At 62.7% G+C, this 19,020-nt stretch overlaps 1 protein-coding gene across 3 annotated transcripts in view; it reads right to left on the reverse strand.

Annotated features, from left to right (window-relative positions):
• BICD2 (BICD cargo adaptor 2) overlaps positions 1-19,020 on the reverse strand; it is a 53,374-nt gene that overhangs the window by 12,433 nt on the left and 21,921 nt on the right. For all 3 annotated transcript variants that reach the window (XM_074284477.1, XM_074284476.1, XM_074284475.1), the window contains exons 2-4: positions 5,592-5,804; positions 1,733-1,885; positions 703-1,161 (exon numbers count right to left, since the gene is read on the reverse strand). In XM_074284477.1, coding sequence (XP_074140578.1) covers positions 703-1,161; positions 1,733-1,885; positions 5,592-5,804 — 825 coding nt within the window. The remainder of the gene's footprint in view (positions 1-702; positions 1,162-1,732; positions 1,886-5,591; positions 5,805-19,020) is intronic.

Genomic DNA, 19,020 nt, shown 5'->3' on the forward strand with positions numbered 1-19,020 from the left:
CGCCGCCCCTTCTGTGCGTGTGAACGTCCCTTTGCTTTCACGTCCTTTTTACATTGCGTTCTCCACACCTAAGCCAGTACCTGACACACAGTAGGTGCTTATTCCAACACAGTACGTCCGTCAGTCGCTATTATCTAGCATTGGACACAGAAAGGGTTCTCTAGGACCTAAGACCTGAGTTACACGTCCCCACCGGGCAGTCACAGGTACGTCGTCACTTCTGTCTCACAAGCTGGAAAACTAGGGCCGAAGGAAGGCCACAGGGAGTTGAGGTCACCGATGACTCCGTGGGCTCCCATAGGCCTGACACTGAGCAACGGTAACCTCGGGACAGGGCGGGTGCTGTTACACTGGCTGACATATTGAGAACCGCACTTCTAAATGATGAAGGAGGTGGTGAGGGGACTGGGGAGAGCAAGGAGCCAGCTGAAGTGACGGCGCTTCACGTATGACCGAATCACGCCGCCTGCCTTCTCAGAGGGTGGGAGGGAGAAGATGCGGACCTCAAAAGTTATAACAAAACTGCTCGAAATAATTAAATAAAAAGTTGAAACAAGGCAGTAGCAAGCTTAAGGGAAAATCCTCCACCCACAAAACAGCAGCCAAGAAGCCGGAGGGATCTGGGGAGGAGATGCCCGCGTGGGTGCCCCCCTCCTTCGGCCGTGGCATTTCGCCAGCCCCACGAGCGGGCACCTCACTCACCTGCACCAGCTGCTGCTTCAGCTTCTGGATCTCCGAGATGTTGAGCTCGCTCAGCAGGTCGGACACCAGGCTGGGGGCCGGCGGGAAGCTTTCGTCCTTCTTGGGCGTCGAGGTCTTGTTGCTGTCGCAGGCCGACATCTTGTGCAGCCCGTTCTGCTCGAAGCCGTTCACCAGGACGTCGTCGTTGTTGGGCTCGGCCGCCTCATCGCTGAACTTGAGGCCGTCCAGCGAGAAGCTCAGGTGGCTGGTGTACATGGAGTCGTTGATGTTCATGTAGTGGGACAGCTCCTTGCGCAGGTTGTTCTTCTGCTCGCGCTCCGTCTTCAGGGTCTCCAGGGCCTCCTCCAGCTGGCGCTCCGAGATCTCCTTGAGGCGGATGGCGTCCTCCAGCTGGCTGTTGAGATACTCCGTTTCCTCTTCCAGCCGCTTGATCTCATGTTTGAGGCCTTCAAACTCCACCTGGGACAGAGACAATGCAAGAAGGTGTCAGGCCCCGGGCCTCCTCTCATTCAGGGAGCCCTGGGGCTCTCCGGGCCCCTGGCTCACAGCCGCGCAAGGAGCAAAGGGGGAGCGGCAGTTCTGGGAGCGAGGGGCCGTCCAGATGTGGCAGGGGCAGAAGGAGCGCCCTCACTGCTACCCTGCCCCGTGCCCCCATGGGCATGAGTGTGGCCCAGCCCCGTGGCCCCTGTGGGAACAAGTGTGGTCGGGCCTTGCGGGAACAAGTGTGGCCCAGCCCCGTGGCCCCTGTGGGAACAAGTGTGGTCGGGACTAAGTGTGGCCCAGCCCCGTGGCTCCTGTGGGAACAAGTGTGGCCCAGCCCCGTGGCCCCTGTGGGAACAAGTGTGGTCGGGCCCTGAGGGAACAAGCGTGGCCTGGCCCACGCGGCCCCCGAATGGCTCCTGTGTGCGCTGCCCCTCAGAGCATAAGCCTTTTGAGGGCGGGCCCCTTGCCCACAGTGCTCCAAGTGCCGCCGGGCTCCTCCTCTCCCCAGGGCCCACGGGCAGGGAGCCGCTCTCTGGCCCTCACTCACCTGGTTTTGCTTGAGCACGGACACTTGTTTCTGCAGGCTGATGTTCTCCTCCTCGAGCTCCGTGTAGTCCTGCAGCAGGCGCGCCTCCCTGAACTTGTACTCCTTGATGTCATCGCGCAGGCGCGCTCGCTGGATCTCCACGTTCTGGTTGATCTGTCAGGGAAATGGCAGCACGTGTGGGTTACTGAGAGCCGGGCTGGGGGGAGGGGAAGGGGGATGGGAGCAGGAGCTCTGGGCCGGGGAGCTCCCCCCAAAGCCTGGAGCTGGGCGCCATCCGGCCCAGCATCCAGGCTACCCGAGCTGGCGGGACGTGAGCAATGGTGCGCATGGATCTTGTCCCAAAGAACCCGTGTGGACACGTGACTCCCTCCCCTCAGGCAAATGGGAGACAAGGGAGGGGAGTCATTCATGTGGGGGAGGGGGGCTTAACAGCTTTCCTTTGTAAGGAAGGGATATGGGGGCACCCAGGGGAGGGGAGAGTTGGCAGCCGAACCCTGGGAGCGCGTCGAGGGCATTTTACTTGTTCCCGGGACATCACCAGACAAGATTTTAAAAAGCAAACACTGGGACGCAGCTTTGGGGGGGCCCGCCCTGCCACGCCCCGGGAGGCCCACACGGCCCTGGACCCACAGGTGTCGGCAGGATGGCCCAGACGCTGCCGGCAAATCACTTCTCATCCATCTACCCGCTACCAGATCTCCGCCCTTTAAGGTCAATGAGCCGCCTTCAGCTCTCGAGCTCGGTGACCCGGCCAAGCTTGGGGTTTGCTTCCCCCACCTCCCAGCACTCACTCGGCTGCCAAAGCTTCCCGATTGTCTCTGCCCCCCCCTTCCCCACAGAACCCCAAGCCTTATTTTGGGGTTATCGCAGCCCCTCCACGGCGTCTTCTGGACCCCAGTCTTGTCGTTCTCTTCCCCTCGGCTCTCTCCACTGTCCCCTGCAGGGCTCGTCCTGTTCCACGGCTTCAGCGATCCCGTGGCCGATTTCCCCACTCAGATCCCGGCCCCCCAGAATCCTGGGCTTCTTCCGGGCTGCAGCTCCCGGCCTTCTCCTCAGCGGCCCCATCTGTCCTCCCGGGCCAAGCTTGGAGGTGAGCTCAAAGCTGCTTTGGCCCGACCTTGCTGTCCGCCCTCCGGACGTTCCCGGTCTGCGAGCGGAGCTGTCTGAGACTGCGCCTTCCACGACGGCACAAGCACGTCCACGTGCGGGCTGCCCACGGAAACCTCGGAACTCTCCCCTTCTTTTCGATAGCCGGTGGTCTCGAGACCACCTCCTCCAGGGAACCCGTCCTGACTGCTTCCTCCCCAGGAAGCATCTCCACCACCCTCTCCGAATCTCTCCTGGTACCTGACAAAGGTCCAGACTTTCCGGGCTGACGGGGATCTCGGAAGCCCGGCCTAATGCTTCACTGCACAGGGAAGGAAACGGTTCGGAGAGGAGACGCGGCCTCCAATAGCAGCGAGGGCCTGGTGGGGGTGGGTGGGGGGTCCGGCCCGGTCCTCTGAGGCTCTCACATCCCCCCGCCCCCCAGCGCATGGCGGCCCTTCACACCGTTCAGATCCCTCGGTGGCAGCCGCGGACCAGGGCCTGACCTGCCCCAGCACGTGCCCCGGCCCACGGGACAGCCCGAGAACACTTGCTGTCTGACTGTGGGCGCTCCCCCGGCCGGGGGTCCGCAGTCCCACCCCCGGCGGGGCCCTGGCGCAGGCCGGCCCAGGAGCGTCAAGGCCTTGATTTCCGGGACATCACTTCCCAGTGGAAGGATCCCTTTTTCCTCGGGGCCTCCTGGGAATTTTCTTGATGAATCAGCCAATGATTATTCTTGCCGCACGAGCTCAACTGGAAGGACGGGCGCCATCTTGCTGGAGCGTCTCCCCCCGGACCTCTCCCCTGCTCCAGCTCAGCCCAAGAGGCAGCTTCCAGCTCCGAGGGCTCAGACCTGGCGCCCGCCAGGATGGGGGTGTGGGACGGCCCAGGGGGCTCCCGGGCCAGACTCTGACCACCAGGGGACAGCCAAGAGGCGTTAACATCCCTATTCCAGCTTGTCATTTCTTCTGGTTCTCCGGCCGGCCGCGGGCAGGGCTCCCCGAGGAGGGGGTCCGGCCCACTCTCTGTCCCGGTTTCTGCTCCGCGGCCCTTTTTTCGGGATCTCGTCTCCCCGAGTGCCTCCTCCGTTTCCCTTGGTATGTGTTCTCCCGGTTAGACCGCCCGCTCTCCCATCCTGGGCATCCATCAGGCCCTCATTAGTGTTTGTGGCAGCTGGCACCGTGCTGGGCACCATGGACGTGGAAGCCAGCCCCGGGCACCGGAAAGTCCTCCAGGGGCATTGCAGGTGTGGAGGCAGAAGAGAAGGGGCACCCGGGGGGCACAGCCGCAGACGGGCCAGTGCGGCGGAGGAACTGTGGCCCGGGGGGCAGGAGGCTGGTCTCTGAGCGAACGGGGTCTGTGACGTCGTGTGTGTCTGGGCAAGTCCCAGACCTCCCCGGTGCTCCCGGCAGCAGCCAGTGCTCCGCAGGGGGGCCCCGTGCCAGGGGCTCGCAGCTAGAACCCCTCGTTCCTCTGGGGCTTAGGCCTGGAGCCTCCGGCCGCGTCTTGTGCTTCAGCTTGGACATGGGTCCCTGCCGCTCAGTCTCCAGCCGCTTCCCTGTGCCCGGCCCCCAGATGTTCTCCCCCCGCCCTTCCTGGACTCCCACGAGGCGACTTCCCGGAAGGAGGAAGGGCTGGGCCGGGCTGGCCTGTTTACCAAGAATCTGGGTCCTCCAGGAGGAGGTCAGAGCCAGCTCTAGGAGCCCCCTTAGTCTCAGGGGAGCTCAGACAGCCGGGCGCACGGGGCAGACCTGCGACTCCTCTCTCAGGACGCCGGCAGAGCTTCTGTCCAGGAGTGGGCGGCGGCCAGGCCCGTCCAGCGGGAATGTTTGGGATGCGGCCTAGGGCTCTTGGGCCGCACGTCCGCACTTGGCCGGAGGTCACTTCAGCTGTTACCTCCTCTGCCCTCCTGGGCAGCTGGCTTGGGGAGCAGCGAAGGGAGGGGCAGGGCAGGTGGGGGCCCGGCCTGGATGGGGGCTGCCTCTGATTAGTGGCCCGGGGAGGGGAGCAGCTGGCGCCTCCTTCTGGGAGGATCCTCCTCGTCCAGCCTGGCTGAGCACTGGCTTGAGCGCTACTCCAAGCCGCCCGGAAGGTCTCGGCCCAGCGAGGGAGAGCCCGGGTTTTGCCCACCCAGGGAAGGAAGGCAAGCTCCATGTCCCAGCATCCCCTTCTCCCGTCAGGGCCCAAGGTCATAATTTCATGAGAATTCCAGATAAAAACGAAGAGAACGGAGCTCAGAGTGACCTTGGAGCCCCAGGCCGACCCCCCTTTGTCAAGGTCACCCAGGTAGGATTTGCACCAGGACTTGCTGCCTTTCAGTCCAGAGTCTCTGGGGTGCCTACCTCCGTGAACGTCCCTCCCACCCCACCACAGAGCTGCTCCTGGGGCTCCTGAGCCATTCCTCTCAAAGCCCCCCTCCCCCCCAGATGAAACCACAACAGCCAGCACCAGACTGGGCCAGAGCACTGCCCACTGAACCCTCCTCTGCCCAACAGACAGCCTGGCTCCCTGGAGGGGGAGGGCCCAGTGCCCGTCAGGACCAAGGGAGCCCCGGGCACCTCCAGAGTCACCCTCTGATCTGTCACTCCTCTCCCCTGCAACAGTCAGAAGCTCCCAGCTACCCGCAGGAGGAAGCCTCAGGGACTCCGCTCGATTGCCCTGCCCTGCTCCCTGCCAGGCCAGCACGCTCGGGGGCCGCCCTTTTCTCCCTCTCGCTGGAGCTACCCTGGGCATGGCCCCGACTCTCCCAGCACCCCCGGCCCAGGGCGCTCACCTCCCTCAGCTCCTGGGCCACCGAGTTGAGCCGCTCGTTCTCCGACTGCGTGTTGGTCAGCACGTTGCGCAGCTGCTTGAGCTCGGTCTGCAGCTCCAGGACCTTGCGCACGTAGTACTCCTCCTTGGTGGCCGACTCCTGGATCAGGGTCTCCTCCCGACTCTCGCCGTCCGCGGCCACCTTCTTGTGGTTGGTGTGGGCCTGCCCGAAGGCCTGCGGAGACAGAACGCACCGACCCTTAGTGGGAGGCTGGGAACGGGGGCCTGGAGAGCCTCGGGACCCTGTGGCCCTCCTCCCCGCCTCGGCCCTCCTCCCTGGCCTCGGCCCTCCTCCCCGGCCTCGGCCCTCCTCCCCGGCCTCGGCCCTCCTCCCGCAACTCTCTGACTGCCCTCCCACTGAAAGCTGGACAATCCAAGTGTATAACCAAGCACAAGGGCACACAAGGGGCTTCACAGAGGAGGAGGAGGAGTAGGAGGAGGAGTTAGGGAAACGAAGGGCTCTGAGAAGGGATATTCTGGGCCAAAGTCCAGGCTGGGCTGAGATGTCCCAGAAGCCAGTCTGGCTGGCCTGAAGGCCTGGGGGGCCCTTCGATGCCGAGAGTCCCACATGGGAAGCCCCGGGCTGGCTGGAGCAGGGCAGCGACGTGGGCAAGCCTGAGCTTGCGGAATAAGACGGGTGTGGAGGGGCTGCGGGAGGGGAGGGAGAGGACGGACCGGAGAGGAGAGCGCCGGGGCACCCGCGCCTGCCCGGCGCACCCTCTGCGGTCACCGGGAGGCCGTTTCTCCCTCTGCAGCGTCTGGGACACGCTCGCTCCGGAAGCTTTCAGCTCAGCAGCTCCCAGCCTCCTTTGGGAGGGAGAAGAGCCCAAGAGGAAATCACTGGGACCCCAGCAAGATCACGCCGAGGCTTTGTGTTACTACAGGGAGGAACGAGGCTCCTACAGGGGCTTAAAATGAAGTGAAAAGAAAGAAAATGGGTCGGAGGCAGCAGATGTGTGAGCAGGGAACCTCGGGGCTGCCCGCCTAACGAATAAGCAGCAGCGGGCCAGTCGGCTCCCTCGGGAAGGCGCAGCCGGCACCGGCCCCTGCTCGGGGAGCCGCCCAGGGCAGCGCCAGAGCCACCTGTCCACAACCGCCTCCTGGCTGCCAGCCCAGGACCGGCCCCAAGGTCATCAGCTAACGCGGTCCTCTCCTCTGACCAGGCTTTACTGAAGGCGCAGGAGAGACTCGGGCAGGACGCGAGGGCTCACGAGCTTAGAAACCGACTGAGGAAGTGAGGGCGGCGGGAGTTCTACCAGGCCGAGGTGCCCCCAAGGAGCGGAGCAGGCCGTCGGGAGGGCTCTGGGGGAGCGGGGCCTCCAGCCCGGAACAGCCGAGGTCTGACAACGACATGCACCGAAGTCTCCCCGGCAGGAGGACGGGGGAGGTGGGGGTGAACACTGCCGCGTCTACACTGCCCCACAGATGGACAAGGGCACAGATGGAGGGACGGCAGCCAGCGTGGCTGGGGGGGGCATGGAAGGGGGACGGGGGAGCCGCCACGGCCCCCCCCGCAGCCCGTCACCAGTCATCCCCAAGGACTGACTACAGAAGGCTATGGGGGAGGGGACGTGCCAACAAAATGCTCCTACTTGCCCGTTGCCATGACAACCCTACTGGGGTCCCTCGGCTCCCAGAATGTTGCCAGGACCGACTGCCCGGCCGGCTGCTCTTTGCGGACACGTCGTTTCTCAGCATTTGTTTTTTGTGAGGGAAATCCAGTGTCATTAAAAGGCGAGAAAGCTGCTCCCCCAGAGGTCCAGGGGAAGGGGAGCCTGGGAGGGGCGACTGCCAGAGCCCGACTCCCGCCGGAGCTTTCCTTCCCCAACCGGCCCAGCTTCGGGGCCTCCATCCGACCCGGTGCATGAAGGCCGGCCCTTCCTTCTCAGAGGGGACCGGGAGCTCGGGGCGGGGCGGCCAGCAGGGGAGGGAGGCTGCCCAAGGACGGCTGGAGATGGCCCAGAGGCAGCGGGGTCTTTAAGGAGCCCAAGCAGGGACAGAGACAGGAGCAGATCCAAGGGAAGAAGGAAGAAACAGAGCCAGACTCTGGGGTTTCCGGCCAAAACAAAAACCATGGTTCCTTTCCCTTGTTAATCCTTTTTTCCAAGGCCCCAAGTGAAACAGGAGAGGGGGCTGCCTCCCCACCAGCCCTCCGCCTCCAAGGGAAGGGACAGCTTCCAGGCGGCCTTAGGACCCAGCCTGCATGCAGCAGGCCCCAAGTAAACGCTCTTCACCACGGCAATCCTGGGATCCCCAGGCCTTGCAGAATCTGTCTCCTCCTCCGGACAAGGGGACCCAGACTTTCCCTCCTTTCCTCAGGGCTGCAGAGAGGAAGTAACCGAAGAGCGCGAGCCTCCAGAAAGGGGAACTTGGGGCAAATCAGGGTTTGAGGCTCTTGTTTTCGGGGAGCCGCAGCGCGGCCCAAGTTCCCGTTCACTGTTTCCATGACATCACCCCTCCCCCTCGTTCCCTTTTCCTTCCACCTTTCCTCACGTGAGCATCTCTCCCAGAGTCAGGTCCTCTCATCACCTCCAAAGCATCCAAGCTTCAGAGAGCGAGCCCAATGACCGGCCCCTGCGGGCTGCCCAGAGGGCCAAGGGTCCGGGAGGAGCAGGAGCTGCCCACTGGGCAGCCGAGCGGAGCCGGCCATTGGGCAACCCGGCCCCTCTGGGCTTCCCCTTTCTCCGCTCCTGTTCTCTCTCCCGTCCCTTCCATCCCCTCACCAGGGCAGGGCGGGGAACCCTCTATGTCTACCTGTGACATCACTGGAGGTTCAGAACTCCAGCTGTGGGAGGTATGGTGGCCCAGAGTCCCCCGCTCTGGCCGGAGGGGCCAGCCCCCCTCCCCCCATGGTGGGAATGCAGCTCACTAAGACCTCAAGACAGGGTTTATGGGTCAGAGTTCTTCCTGCTGGACCACACCTTAAGCCCAAATCTCTCTTGTTGACAGAGCAAGCCCAGTGCTCATTGTTTGGGCCCAGAGACAAGTAAATAGCAAAGGTTTTGGTAAAAGGCCATTCTTTGCCTCAAATCTTATCTAGCCTTAATCACTGGTTGGGTTAAAGGTCTCCCCCAGCATCCAGGGCCTTCTGGATCTTATCTGGCCACTGGGCCCTGGGGGCTTCGGAGGACAAAGGATGTCACAAGCCTCTCTCCCCCTCCTCAGGGAGGCTTCTTAAATCTTCCTTTTGCTTCCACCTGGAAGGCCACGGCCATTCCTCCCAGCTACCTTCACTGGGGTCTTTTGGGGCATTTTGGGCCGCCAGCCTAGGAGGCCCCAAAGATTTCAGACAGTTAAAGTTTGTACCCAGGAACCCGGGCCCTGCCCCGGCACAGTGCCAGGCACACAGGAGCCACTTCCTACGCTGCGGGGAGCAAAACTGACGCCGTGCTGGACGCCGTGCCATCCTGGCTGGCCAGCCTGACCCAGGCCCGTGGGACCCCTGCCTGCTGGGCCTGGAGGCTCCCCCCCATGAATGCAGCCAGCGGGGATGCGGCTCGGACCTCTCCCGCCCAGACCTCCCAAAGTGCCGGCGAGCCCTTTCTTCATCTTTATCCCGGGTTAAAACCAACCAAGGGAGCCCCAGCGTTTCGGCCTGGTTTGGGGCCTAGCCATCACCGCAGCCTCCTGCGCTCCTGGGACTTCTGCTTCAGCTCTGCAGCACCGTCTCCCACCGCGGGCCAGCCATAAACCTCCCACCGCTTTCGACAGCTCCCCACAAGCCCCGTGGGAAGGGCACCGGCGGCTACTTGGTGCGGCCCACAGCTGAACGCCAGGGCCCGAGGGAGAGGGAGCATGCCCAGCCTCCCCCTCCCAGGGTTTACAGAGGTGCAAATATTTGGGGGGGGGGACATACAGCAAGCAGCACAGGGGCTTCGGACCGCCACTTTCTGCCATCCACCCATCACCCTTCCCCAGACGCAGCTGCCCGGGCAGGGGCTGACGTCATTTAAGGAAGCTCTGGGCACACGTGTAGCTTTCACACCTCCTCCTGCCCATTTTCCAGGTCGGATCGTCAGCAGATGAGCTAAGCAGAGCCACGACTGCCTTGCTCAGGACTTTTTTGGTGTCACCTGGGAGCACTGTGGTCCCTCCTCCTCCCCCCCAAGCACTGGTTCCACCCTTAGCCTCCTCCCCTCCCCCTCAGCCCCGCACCAGTCCTGACAATGCCCCGGCAGCTCCTCCCTACAGTCACCTCCCCATCTTCCCAGCACCTGTGATCATGGAGTTGGAACTTTATTTTTCAGAGCCTCCCAGCCCTCAAGGGGTGTTCTCCCAAAGTCTTTTCTTTCTGAAATCTGTTCTCCTAACACCAGTGTCTGTGCCCAAAGTGCCGTCATCCTGGCTCCGAGGAACCAGGGGATGAGGCGTCAAGGGTCACGGCATTGCCATTACTAGTCACTTAATCCTCTCCCTGGGCCGCCTCCTCCCCGTGAGTCCCTGCCACCAACAAGCTGCTTGTTCAACCAGACGCGACCCAAAGAGAGGAGAAACCCAGCAAGGCCCGGGGTCCCACAGAGACATCACTCGCCCCCCGTCTAAAGGTGGCAGCGCAGCCAGAATCGGGACCCGGCTCTTCTGATGTGGAGGCTCTCCCTGTGCCGGGCTAGCTCCTGAGGTCAATGGGGATGCAGGGATAAACGGGACATGTTGGCAGATGACCCAAAACTGGAAGGGTCAGCTCACATTCCGGAAGCAAACGGCGTCCCCCAAGATGCCCCAGGACCAGTGAATGGAAGCTCATCCACAGCAGTTACAGAACCAAGGGCAACCACCTTGGAAATAGGAAGCGAGGTCCGGCTGGGATAAAAGCAGGAGTCCCGGCCGGGTCAGCGGTAGGACGAGAGAGGAAGGAAAGGCCCCCAGCAGAAGCCCATCTCCGCATTAAGCTCGGCGCCCAGGCCGAGAAGGGCCCCGGCTCCCGGCTCGCGATACCCGTCCCGGGTAGAGGACCTCTGGAGCCTCGCACATGGGCACCAGCAAATGGCAGCCACAGTCATCCGTATCATCCGTAGGCCCCAGCTGGCCCGGCGGCCCGTGTTGCGCTCCCCCGTCCATTCTGCTCTTCTCTTGTTCCCCCTTAAGGGAAGGCTGTCTGCCACGTTTCCCTCCTATGGTGGATTTCCCTCTGGGGCGATCCCCCTCCTCGCCACAGGATCCCAGGCCCTTCCAGGGCCACATTCTGACCACCAGCCCTCTCCTGCGCTTGCCAGTGAGCCTCAGGAAGGGGAACCTGAATTCCTCAATTCCATTTTCCTCACAGAGACCCAATGCCAAGCTCACCCTGTATGGCGTCTCCGCCCCCCGCACCAGCGACAGGACCCCGGAGACCCTGGGTAGATAGCCACCCCCTCCCTGTTATCTCCATTTTCAGAGCCCATTCGGGGCACCTTCTCCCCCCACCTGGCTTCTCACGCCGCCTTTGCCCAGAGGCCTTTCCCCCTCCCGTATTTCTGGATCAGGCCGGCCGACGCGCTGCCAAGCACACTCCTAGTCCTCAGGCGAGCCGCTCCATCCCTTGGCAGGGTCTCCCGCCGCAGGCCCCTTCCTGAAACTGGACCCACTTTCCACAGCCTTGGGCAGCCGGCCCTTCACTTGCCAAGAGAAACGAGGGCCCGGACGGGACAACAGAGAGATGCACGTGGGGGGCGCTTTTGGTCCCTACAAAACGGTGGGGGGGGAGGGTAGTCAGAACAAATGGACTCTAAGCTCCCTCGGAGTTCCTCTTCCCTGCCCAGGACTGGCCAGTGCCCAGCGCTGCATTCTGGGTTCCCTCCGGCCGCATCCTGCTTTCTCCACCTGCCTGGGCAGGAAGCGGAATTCCCTTGACGGGGCGGCTCTCGTTCATCCCCTGACCCCTGTCCTCTCCCAACCAGCCTCTCCTGTCCTTGCCGGTTTGTGGGCCGTCTTCCGTCACCTGGAAACAAGCAGCCCCCCACAGGCCCTAAAGCGGGCTGCCGCCTGCTCACAGATGCACCAGGAGGGCTCCGGAGGGAGCACGGCCCCAGGGCCTCATCAGCCCAAAGGCTTGGCCAAAAGAAAGGAGCGACCCACAGGGCCCACATCCTCAGTTTTACAGATGAGAACTGAGGCCCGGAAAGGGGAAGGCCTTGTGCAAGACAGAACGGGCCAGAGCCAGGCAAGTACTCCCTACATTCCAGCCACTGGGCAAGAGGCTGAACTCGAACCCGGGACCCAACCAGCCTTCAGTCTACACACAACGGGCAAAGTCCCGGCTCATTTTCCAGCTTGGTCTTCCCAGAGGATTAGTTCTCTGCGACGGCTCTTTGTGAGCTCAGGAAGAGCTGCAGCCACTGCCCACCGTCCCCAAGAGCACCCCGTCTGACCCCCCACCTCCCCCAGAGACTGAAGGGCAGCTCCAGGCCCCGAACGACAGGTAGGTGCGGTCAGGGGAACGGGCTCCCATCAAGTGTGGGCAAATGCCTCCCCGGGGCGAGTGTGTGAGAGAGTGTGAGCACGTGGGCGTGTGCACGTGGGAGACAACAAACCATCCCCCGGTTCCTGCTCCGCTTTAGCCCAGGGTGCTTTGCCTCTTAGTCACAGCTAATGAGAGCCAGGGAGACTGAGGGAGCGGCTGGATGGGGAGCCTGTGCCCAGCCCTCACACAGGAGGCCGGCCCTCGGGGAGCCGGAGGGGGCTTGGGGAGGGGCAGGGGCTGGGGCTTCCAGACTCCCGTCCCTGCCCCATTCTGGGCCGGCAGCGCTGGCTCTGTTGCTGGTCACCTCCAGGCCCACAGCCCTCCCCTCCTCCGGGCCTCAGTTTCCCCGGTGAGATGCATGGGCCGGGGAGCTCTCTGCCTCCTGTGTAAGCCGGGTTGAAGGGCACCGCGGAACCGAGCCGCCGTGGGGGGCAGGGACTCCTCCTCCGAGGGTTTTCCTTCCAACCAGTTGGGCCATTTCAAGGCACCCACACAGCTTGAGACCCCGGGGTGAGCCCGAGCCTCGTAATGAGCTGAGAGAGTTCCAGGAAGCAGTTCCATTAATATGTCTGAAGCCAGTCAGCTCCCTTTGTTCAAATCCCACTGCCGCCTCACAGTCTGGGTTTGTATTTTGTTCCTGCCAAAACCCACGGGCCCGCTCTGCCCCCGAGCATCCCGGGAGCCTGGCCACCAGAGATGCCAAGGCCCGGGAGACTTCCCACGGTGGCGGGGGCCGGCTAGCTCCGGCCTTCCGGAGAGGCGACCCCGCTTTCCCAGCAGCCCCTCCTCCGGGGACGTGGTGGAGGTGGAGGTCGAGGTAGTCCAAGGCCAGCTTCAATGGGCCTATGTGCAAGGTCAGTGGGCCGGCCGGTAGGTGGGCTCACCCGGGGGGACAACTCTGGAACCTCTCCTCACAGACCCGCAGTGGGAGGGAGCAGGCTCCAAGCGGCTTTGGGGCCCCCACCTCCTGATGGAAGCCTCTGCGGTCTAACAGCATGTCTACATTTCCTACTACATGCCGGGCACTGAGCTGGGGTAAAAGTGGCAGAGGCTGCCCTTCGCCCCCGAGGAGCTCACACTCTAATTAATGGGGAGCGGGGAGAATAACAAGCCAACAAAAACGATGACTCCGCAGGAGATACAGCGCCCAGAGAATAATCAACGAGGTGGCAAGAGAAGGCTTCCTGTGGGTGGGGGGAGCCAGGAGGAGAAGCGGGGAGAGCCTTCGGGTCTGGGGGCAGTCAGAGGGAAGGCCCCAAACCCAGAGGACGACGGGGAGGGGGCCGGGACCCCGGAACGGCTGGGGAGGGGAGCCAGGACCCCGGAATAGCCGAGGGCCGGTTCTGGAGCAGCCCAGGGGCAGATTTCTCTCCTGGCACTTTGGGAGCCACTGACCCAAACCCCTGGTTCTGAACACAGGAGCGGCCCGAGGCCCGCGAGGCTGTCTGCCTTGTTACGGAGGTAGAGGGGAGGAGAGGTCCCTTCCCAGGTTTTCCCGACTCGCCGGCCAGGGTCTGCCCACTCGGCCATCCCGCCTCCGGCAAGAGGAAGGACATGGCCATACAAGTCACAAGCTTTGCAGGGCCTGCTCTGGCTGAGGAGGGAAGAGGGAGCCCTGGAAGGCTCTTGACCGGGGTCACTGGGCCACGTGCAGGATGGCCGGGAGGGGCAGGAAAAGGAGGCAGGCAGCCCACATGAGCTCAGAGCTGCCCCTGCCCCCGCCCTATCCCTCCTCTGTAAGGCCTTTCCTGTGCAGGCCGGCCCTAGGCCCGGGGGCTCGCACTGCCCCGTGGACCGCCAGGGAGTCTGGGGAGAGCCTCTTTGTGCAAAACAGGAAGAGGGCCAGCCTTCCTTCCCCTCCTGGCCGTCTCCCAGCACCCCCCCCCCCAGCATTCTCCACCGCCACGTCAGGGCTCCCTGGGCCGGCTCAGGCTCTCGGGCCTCCTGTCCTCAAACACCCTCCAGCTCCCTCGTCCCGGGCAGGGGCCTCCAGAGGCTCCCCCCAAGGCCGCTGACACCCCTGCGGCTGCAGAGCTCGGCTGCCTTCGCTGCCGGCAATGAAGGGCTCACTCTGCTGAAGGACAGAAGGCCAGCCGGGAGCGAGGGGGAGGAGGGGCCGCCGGCCTGTGGAGAGCCCGAGGACGGCCCCTGGACGGCAGCTCCCGGGGGATCCCGGCTGGCTGCTCCCAGGGCCCTCCGTGTGTCCCCACCGAGTCCAAGCCCAGGGTTTGTCAAGGAGAGTCCCAGCCCACGGCCCTGGGCCCCACGGATGCCCTTGTCCCGAGGTGGAGAGAGAGGGTGGGCAGGAGAGGGGCAGAGCCAGGGCTTCCCCACGACCACAGGGGCAGTACAGATGGCAGAGAGGAGGGAGGGGGCTCAGAATCCCTGCATCCACCTCCTCGCACCCAAGACCGAGTTACAGGGAAAGTGGGGTCCGGTGCAAGCCCTGAACTCCAAGCTGACGGCTGGGCCTTCTGCCCCGTAGGTAGGAGGGAGCCAGTGAAGGTTCCTGGGCAAAGGAGCCAGAGAATCAACGCTGTGTTTTAGGTAGATTAAGGGTCCTGCAGGGGTCACTGCGCCCCCCCAACAGCTACAGTCCGGGCTCTAAAAACCGGCACCTCGGAGACAGTCCCTGGGACCGAAGCCCATGGGGGAAGCGCGGGGCTCTCCTTTTCCAGCCGGGGAGGTTGAGTCAAGAGCCCAGAAAGGGCTGGTCTGGGTCCCCACAGCCGGGTCTGGCAGCACAAGCCCCGGGGAGGGCTCCCACAGGCCGCCCTGAGCGCCGCAGGGGGGTGGGTGGGGAGTGAGGGGGGCTGAGGCAGGCCCATACTATTCAGGACCTGGACAAGGGGCTTCCTGGTTTCCCCGGCAGCAAATCCCCCGCTCCAAGCCCAAGTCATGTGCCGGCTGCTTCCCCCCCCCATGCCCAGATGAGGTCATGGCTCAGCAGACCGTGCTCTATCCAGAAGCAGGAAGCAGTAGCCCCAGTGCTGGAGGGGAAGTCCCGCAGGCACGGCGGCTCCTCCTTGTACAGATAAGGAAACTGAGGCAGAGAGGGCGTGAGCGAGTGTCAGTGAGGAGGCGCACACAATTTGAATCTGCCCCACAAGCGGATGGATACCCTGTAAGACTAGAAGGGGAACACTCAGCAGTTCCACAAGCATTTCGACACTGCCTAATGTGCTACCTTCCACGTGGGGGGCACAAAGCCCAAAACCCAGGAGCCCCCATGGCCAGAGCTCGGGCGGGAGGCAGCGCTTGCTCAGCCAGACCACAGGGGACAGAGCTCTAGAGACACTTGCTAGCTGTATGGCCACAGCCTCAGTCTCCTCCTCTGTAAGATGGGGATAAGAGCCTTCTCTCCCCGAGTGACATCTGTAAATCCCTTTGCCGACCTCACCCCGGAGAGAAAGGCCGGCTGCTGCTCCAACTCCTCGGCCCCCGGATGAGGGCCCGCCACCAGGAGTGCAGCAGGGCGATCTGTCCTGACTGAAACCCCAGCGGCTCCCTCCCCAGAGGCCGGTGCCGACAGGGAAGCCGTGGCCATTAGCCTCCATCTCAGATGCTTTAGGGAAGTGCTCTTAGCCTTTGCCCAGAAATCGAGCTCCGGCCCGGCTGCCCCTTCTGCTGCCCCGAAACCTGAGCCGGGTCGTAGCTCAGGCCGCAGTCAGCCTCCCAGGCACCCGAAGGACCCATTTCTGGAAGGACTCTCTGGCTTTCGGATCACAGGATGGAGAGCCAAGGGGCCGGGCCCAAGGAGAACCATGAAACCCAAGGCCTCCTGCAACGTCCTGGCCAGATCTCTGTTATAGGGGGTGAGAGGTGTCTAACTGGAGGGTTTCTTGGGTCCCTTCCCCCAAGTCTCCTTCCAACTGGGACACTGGGCGAGTCTCCACCCCGTTCTGGACATGGGGATCTTATCTGTCCCCTGGGACCCTTCTCTGCACCCAGAGCCACTCCCTTCTGCCAGCCCGAAATTCTCCCCAGAAGTCACTGGGGTTTGGGAACCCTACAAACCGGGCGAATGAAGACTCCTTAGGGAGGCAGCTACATCGGAGTTTCTTTCAGCCCAAGAGAAGCATCAGGAGGAAGGGAAAAGGGGAGCAGGTGGGGAGATGGAGGCTGGCCCCCAGGGGAAGGGCTGAAGCGGCAGACAGGGCAGCAGGGAGCAGATGGGAGGGGAGCAGAAGCCGCCAGCCTGGGGGGCGGCAGGGGGAGGGCAGGCTCCGGGCGCAGGCGGCCGGAGTTCATCAGGTCTGTGGGTTCGATCTCTGGGTCGGGCCAAGCCCCTTTAGGAATGGCAGAAGACTTCTCAAAGGCTCTAGCCCCTCTGTAAAAGCACTGGGCCACCCGGTCTCAGAGGAGCTCTAACTCTAGGGCCAAGAACCTGCGGGATCGTGCCCGCTTCTTTCTGGGGGCTCCCTGGGCGCCTCAGCCTCCCGTGGGCCTGGGAGGAGGCGCAGGGGGGATGGGCAGCCCTGCTCTGGGCAGGCTCCCAGATCTATAATCTGCAATTCAGGCCCAATCCCGGCCTGAGGGAGGGATTTATGATGAATCGGGCCCCATTTAGAAAAGCTTACACCCTAATTGCCCGGACCAGCTCTGCCAGGGCCAAAGCCCCTCCTGGCACTGGCCACGGAGCCAGAGCCGGCACATGCACCCAGGGGGCGAGGGCGCGCCCAGGCCGGGGCACCGGCTTCCCATGCAGGGCAGGGCGAGGGCAGGCGCCTGGCAGTGCGGGGGAGAAGGAGCCAGCCATTCTTCCAGCACAGCTGTGAAGGCCTCGCAGACACTCACTGAGACACAGACCCCCATTCAGTGGCCCACAGGGAGGAGCCCCCACCCTCGGCCAGAAAGGGAAGGGCCCTCCTGACAGCTGGGCCTCCCCTCCCCCCAACACCCCCTGGGAATGTGCTGACGGCAGGCCTAGGCCAGGGAGACTCATCTTGGCCGCCCTCCTAGTGCCCTGCAGGTCCCAGCCTGGCCTTCTGGCCCTTCCCAGCCACTAGAAGGGTAATGGCGGCAATAACAACAGCAATAACAACTGGGCTCACGCAGGGCTCTGGGTGGCAACATCGTGGCCAGTGCTCCCCCTGAGAGGCAAGTCCTGGGGACAATGTCGCCCGGATTTTACAGTGGGAGAAACTGAGGCAAAGACCGATGACGGTGACTCCCCCAAGAACGCACAGCAAGAAGCACAAGAGCATCCGAACCCAGGTTTGCAGGCTCCAAATCTACAAGGATCTTAGACTAAATTAGCAGCCAAAGAAATACAGCCCAACCCCGTATTTATTTACAGAAAAGGAGACTTCGTGAGGTGGCTCACCCTCAAGGGCACTGCTCACCAAGCTGGGGAGAGAAGGACTGTTGGGGGGAGGGGGGAAGGAAGGAGAGGGGGAAGAGAAAGGGAGAGAGGAGAGCAGTGGGGACACAGAAGGGAGGGGGGAGATGAGGCGGGGAAGAGAGAAGGAAGGGGGAACAGGGAAAGTGAGATGAGAGGGAGGGAGGAGAAAAGGGGTAGGAGAGAATCAGAGACAGAGGGAGGTAAAATAAGGCAGAGGAGAGGGAAGGGAGAAGAGGAGATGCAGAGGTCGTAGTGCTCCCCTCCCCTCTGCTCAGCCCACGGGAGTTAAGGGAATCGGAAATCAGCAAACAGGGAAACTCGGGAGGGAAAAAAGCTGCCATATTGTAAAATTCACATCAAATTCACAGCTATCAGAGAAAACCGGGGCTCAGAGAGTCCATGACTGCAAAGCCACAGAATGGGCCACGTTCAGGGCCACGGGACGCGTGGAGAGCGAGTGGCCAGAGCCAGCGAGCCCCGGTGCCCCGACCCGGACTGGCTGCGTGAGCCTGAGCAAACCTTCACCGGCCGGAGGCAGCCTCCCAACCCTGCGCTGCGCCAAACCTCCCAACCTTTCAAGGGCTCCTCATTGGTCATGGTTTTGTGGTCCTTCCCCCCTTCAGACCCTCCATTTGCCAGTCTCCTCTCCAAATGGAAGTGATTTATTCTGAGGCTCCCTGGGCAAGTGAAGGTACCAGACGCTGAGGTCATTACTTGAACCTAAGGCCAAGCGTTCAAAGCCCACTGCAGAGCATGGCTCTGATGGGCAGGCGACGTGATCCCCGTGCCACAGGATTCCCACACCATGCGATTCCCGTGCCAAACGTACATTTGCCTAAAACACTTTTACCCAGAACACACCAAGGCCAGCACTCACAGGAAGGTCAGAAGTCCTACAAGAACACACTCAAGGTCTCTCGGAAGGACTTCGGAACCCGCAGTGAGACCTGGGAGACGCTGGCCCAGGACCGCCCAGGAGGCTCTGTGCTCTTGAGCAGAGTAGATGATCCAAAGAAATACAGATGCACAAATAGAGCCGTGTCCATCCCCCGTGTTCACGTGCACGCCATGCCCGACCGTGGTGGAGCCTCCCAAGCTCAGCCACACTGGACGCCAACCCCGACAAAGTGAGGCGATTTTTGTCCTCCGTCAAGAATGAGAGATATGGGGTCACAGGGAAGACCCCAGGGGTCTTTCCCCTCCTTGTTCTCTCTCAGGAAGACTGATGCTCAAAGGGGAAAACCAGATTTCTTGGGAACAACAGCGTCCTCGATTTCCTGCTCAGAATGAGCCTCGGAGGCGAGAACAGCTGACCTGTAAGAGACTTTACAGAGGGACTTGCCACTGCCAAAACCGATCAAATCTGGATCCCGACGCTCACAAACTGGGTGGCCATGAGTACTGATCCTCAGCCTCAGTTTCTCCCCCTGCCTCTGAGGCCTTTTCAGCTCCTCTCTGTCTCTGGACACCCATGATTCTCAGAACTCTGAGATAGACCCGCACCGTTATTTCCCTCAGTTTTTGGATTGGGGAAAAAGGGGCCATGTCGCCATGTGACCAAGGCAATGATGTTGGCTGCCGGGGGCGACGTCCAACGGCAGGCAGGGG

The sequence above is a fragment of the Sminthopsis crassicaudata genome, chromosome 1 (assembly GCF_048593235.1).
Source record: "Sminthopsis crassicaudata isolate SCR6 chromosome 1, ASM4859323v1, whole genome shotgun sequence".
Taxonomy (NCBI): Eukaryota; Metazoa; Chordata; class Mammalia; order Dasyuromorphia; family Dasyuridae; genus Sminthopsis; species Sminthopsis crassicaudata.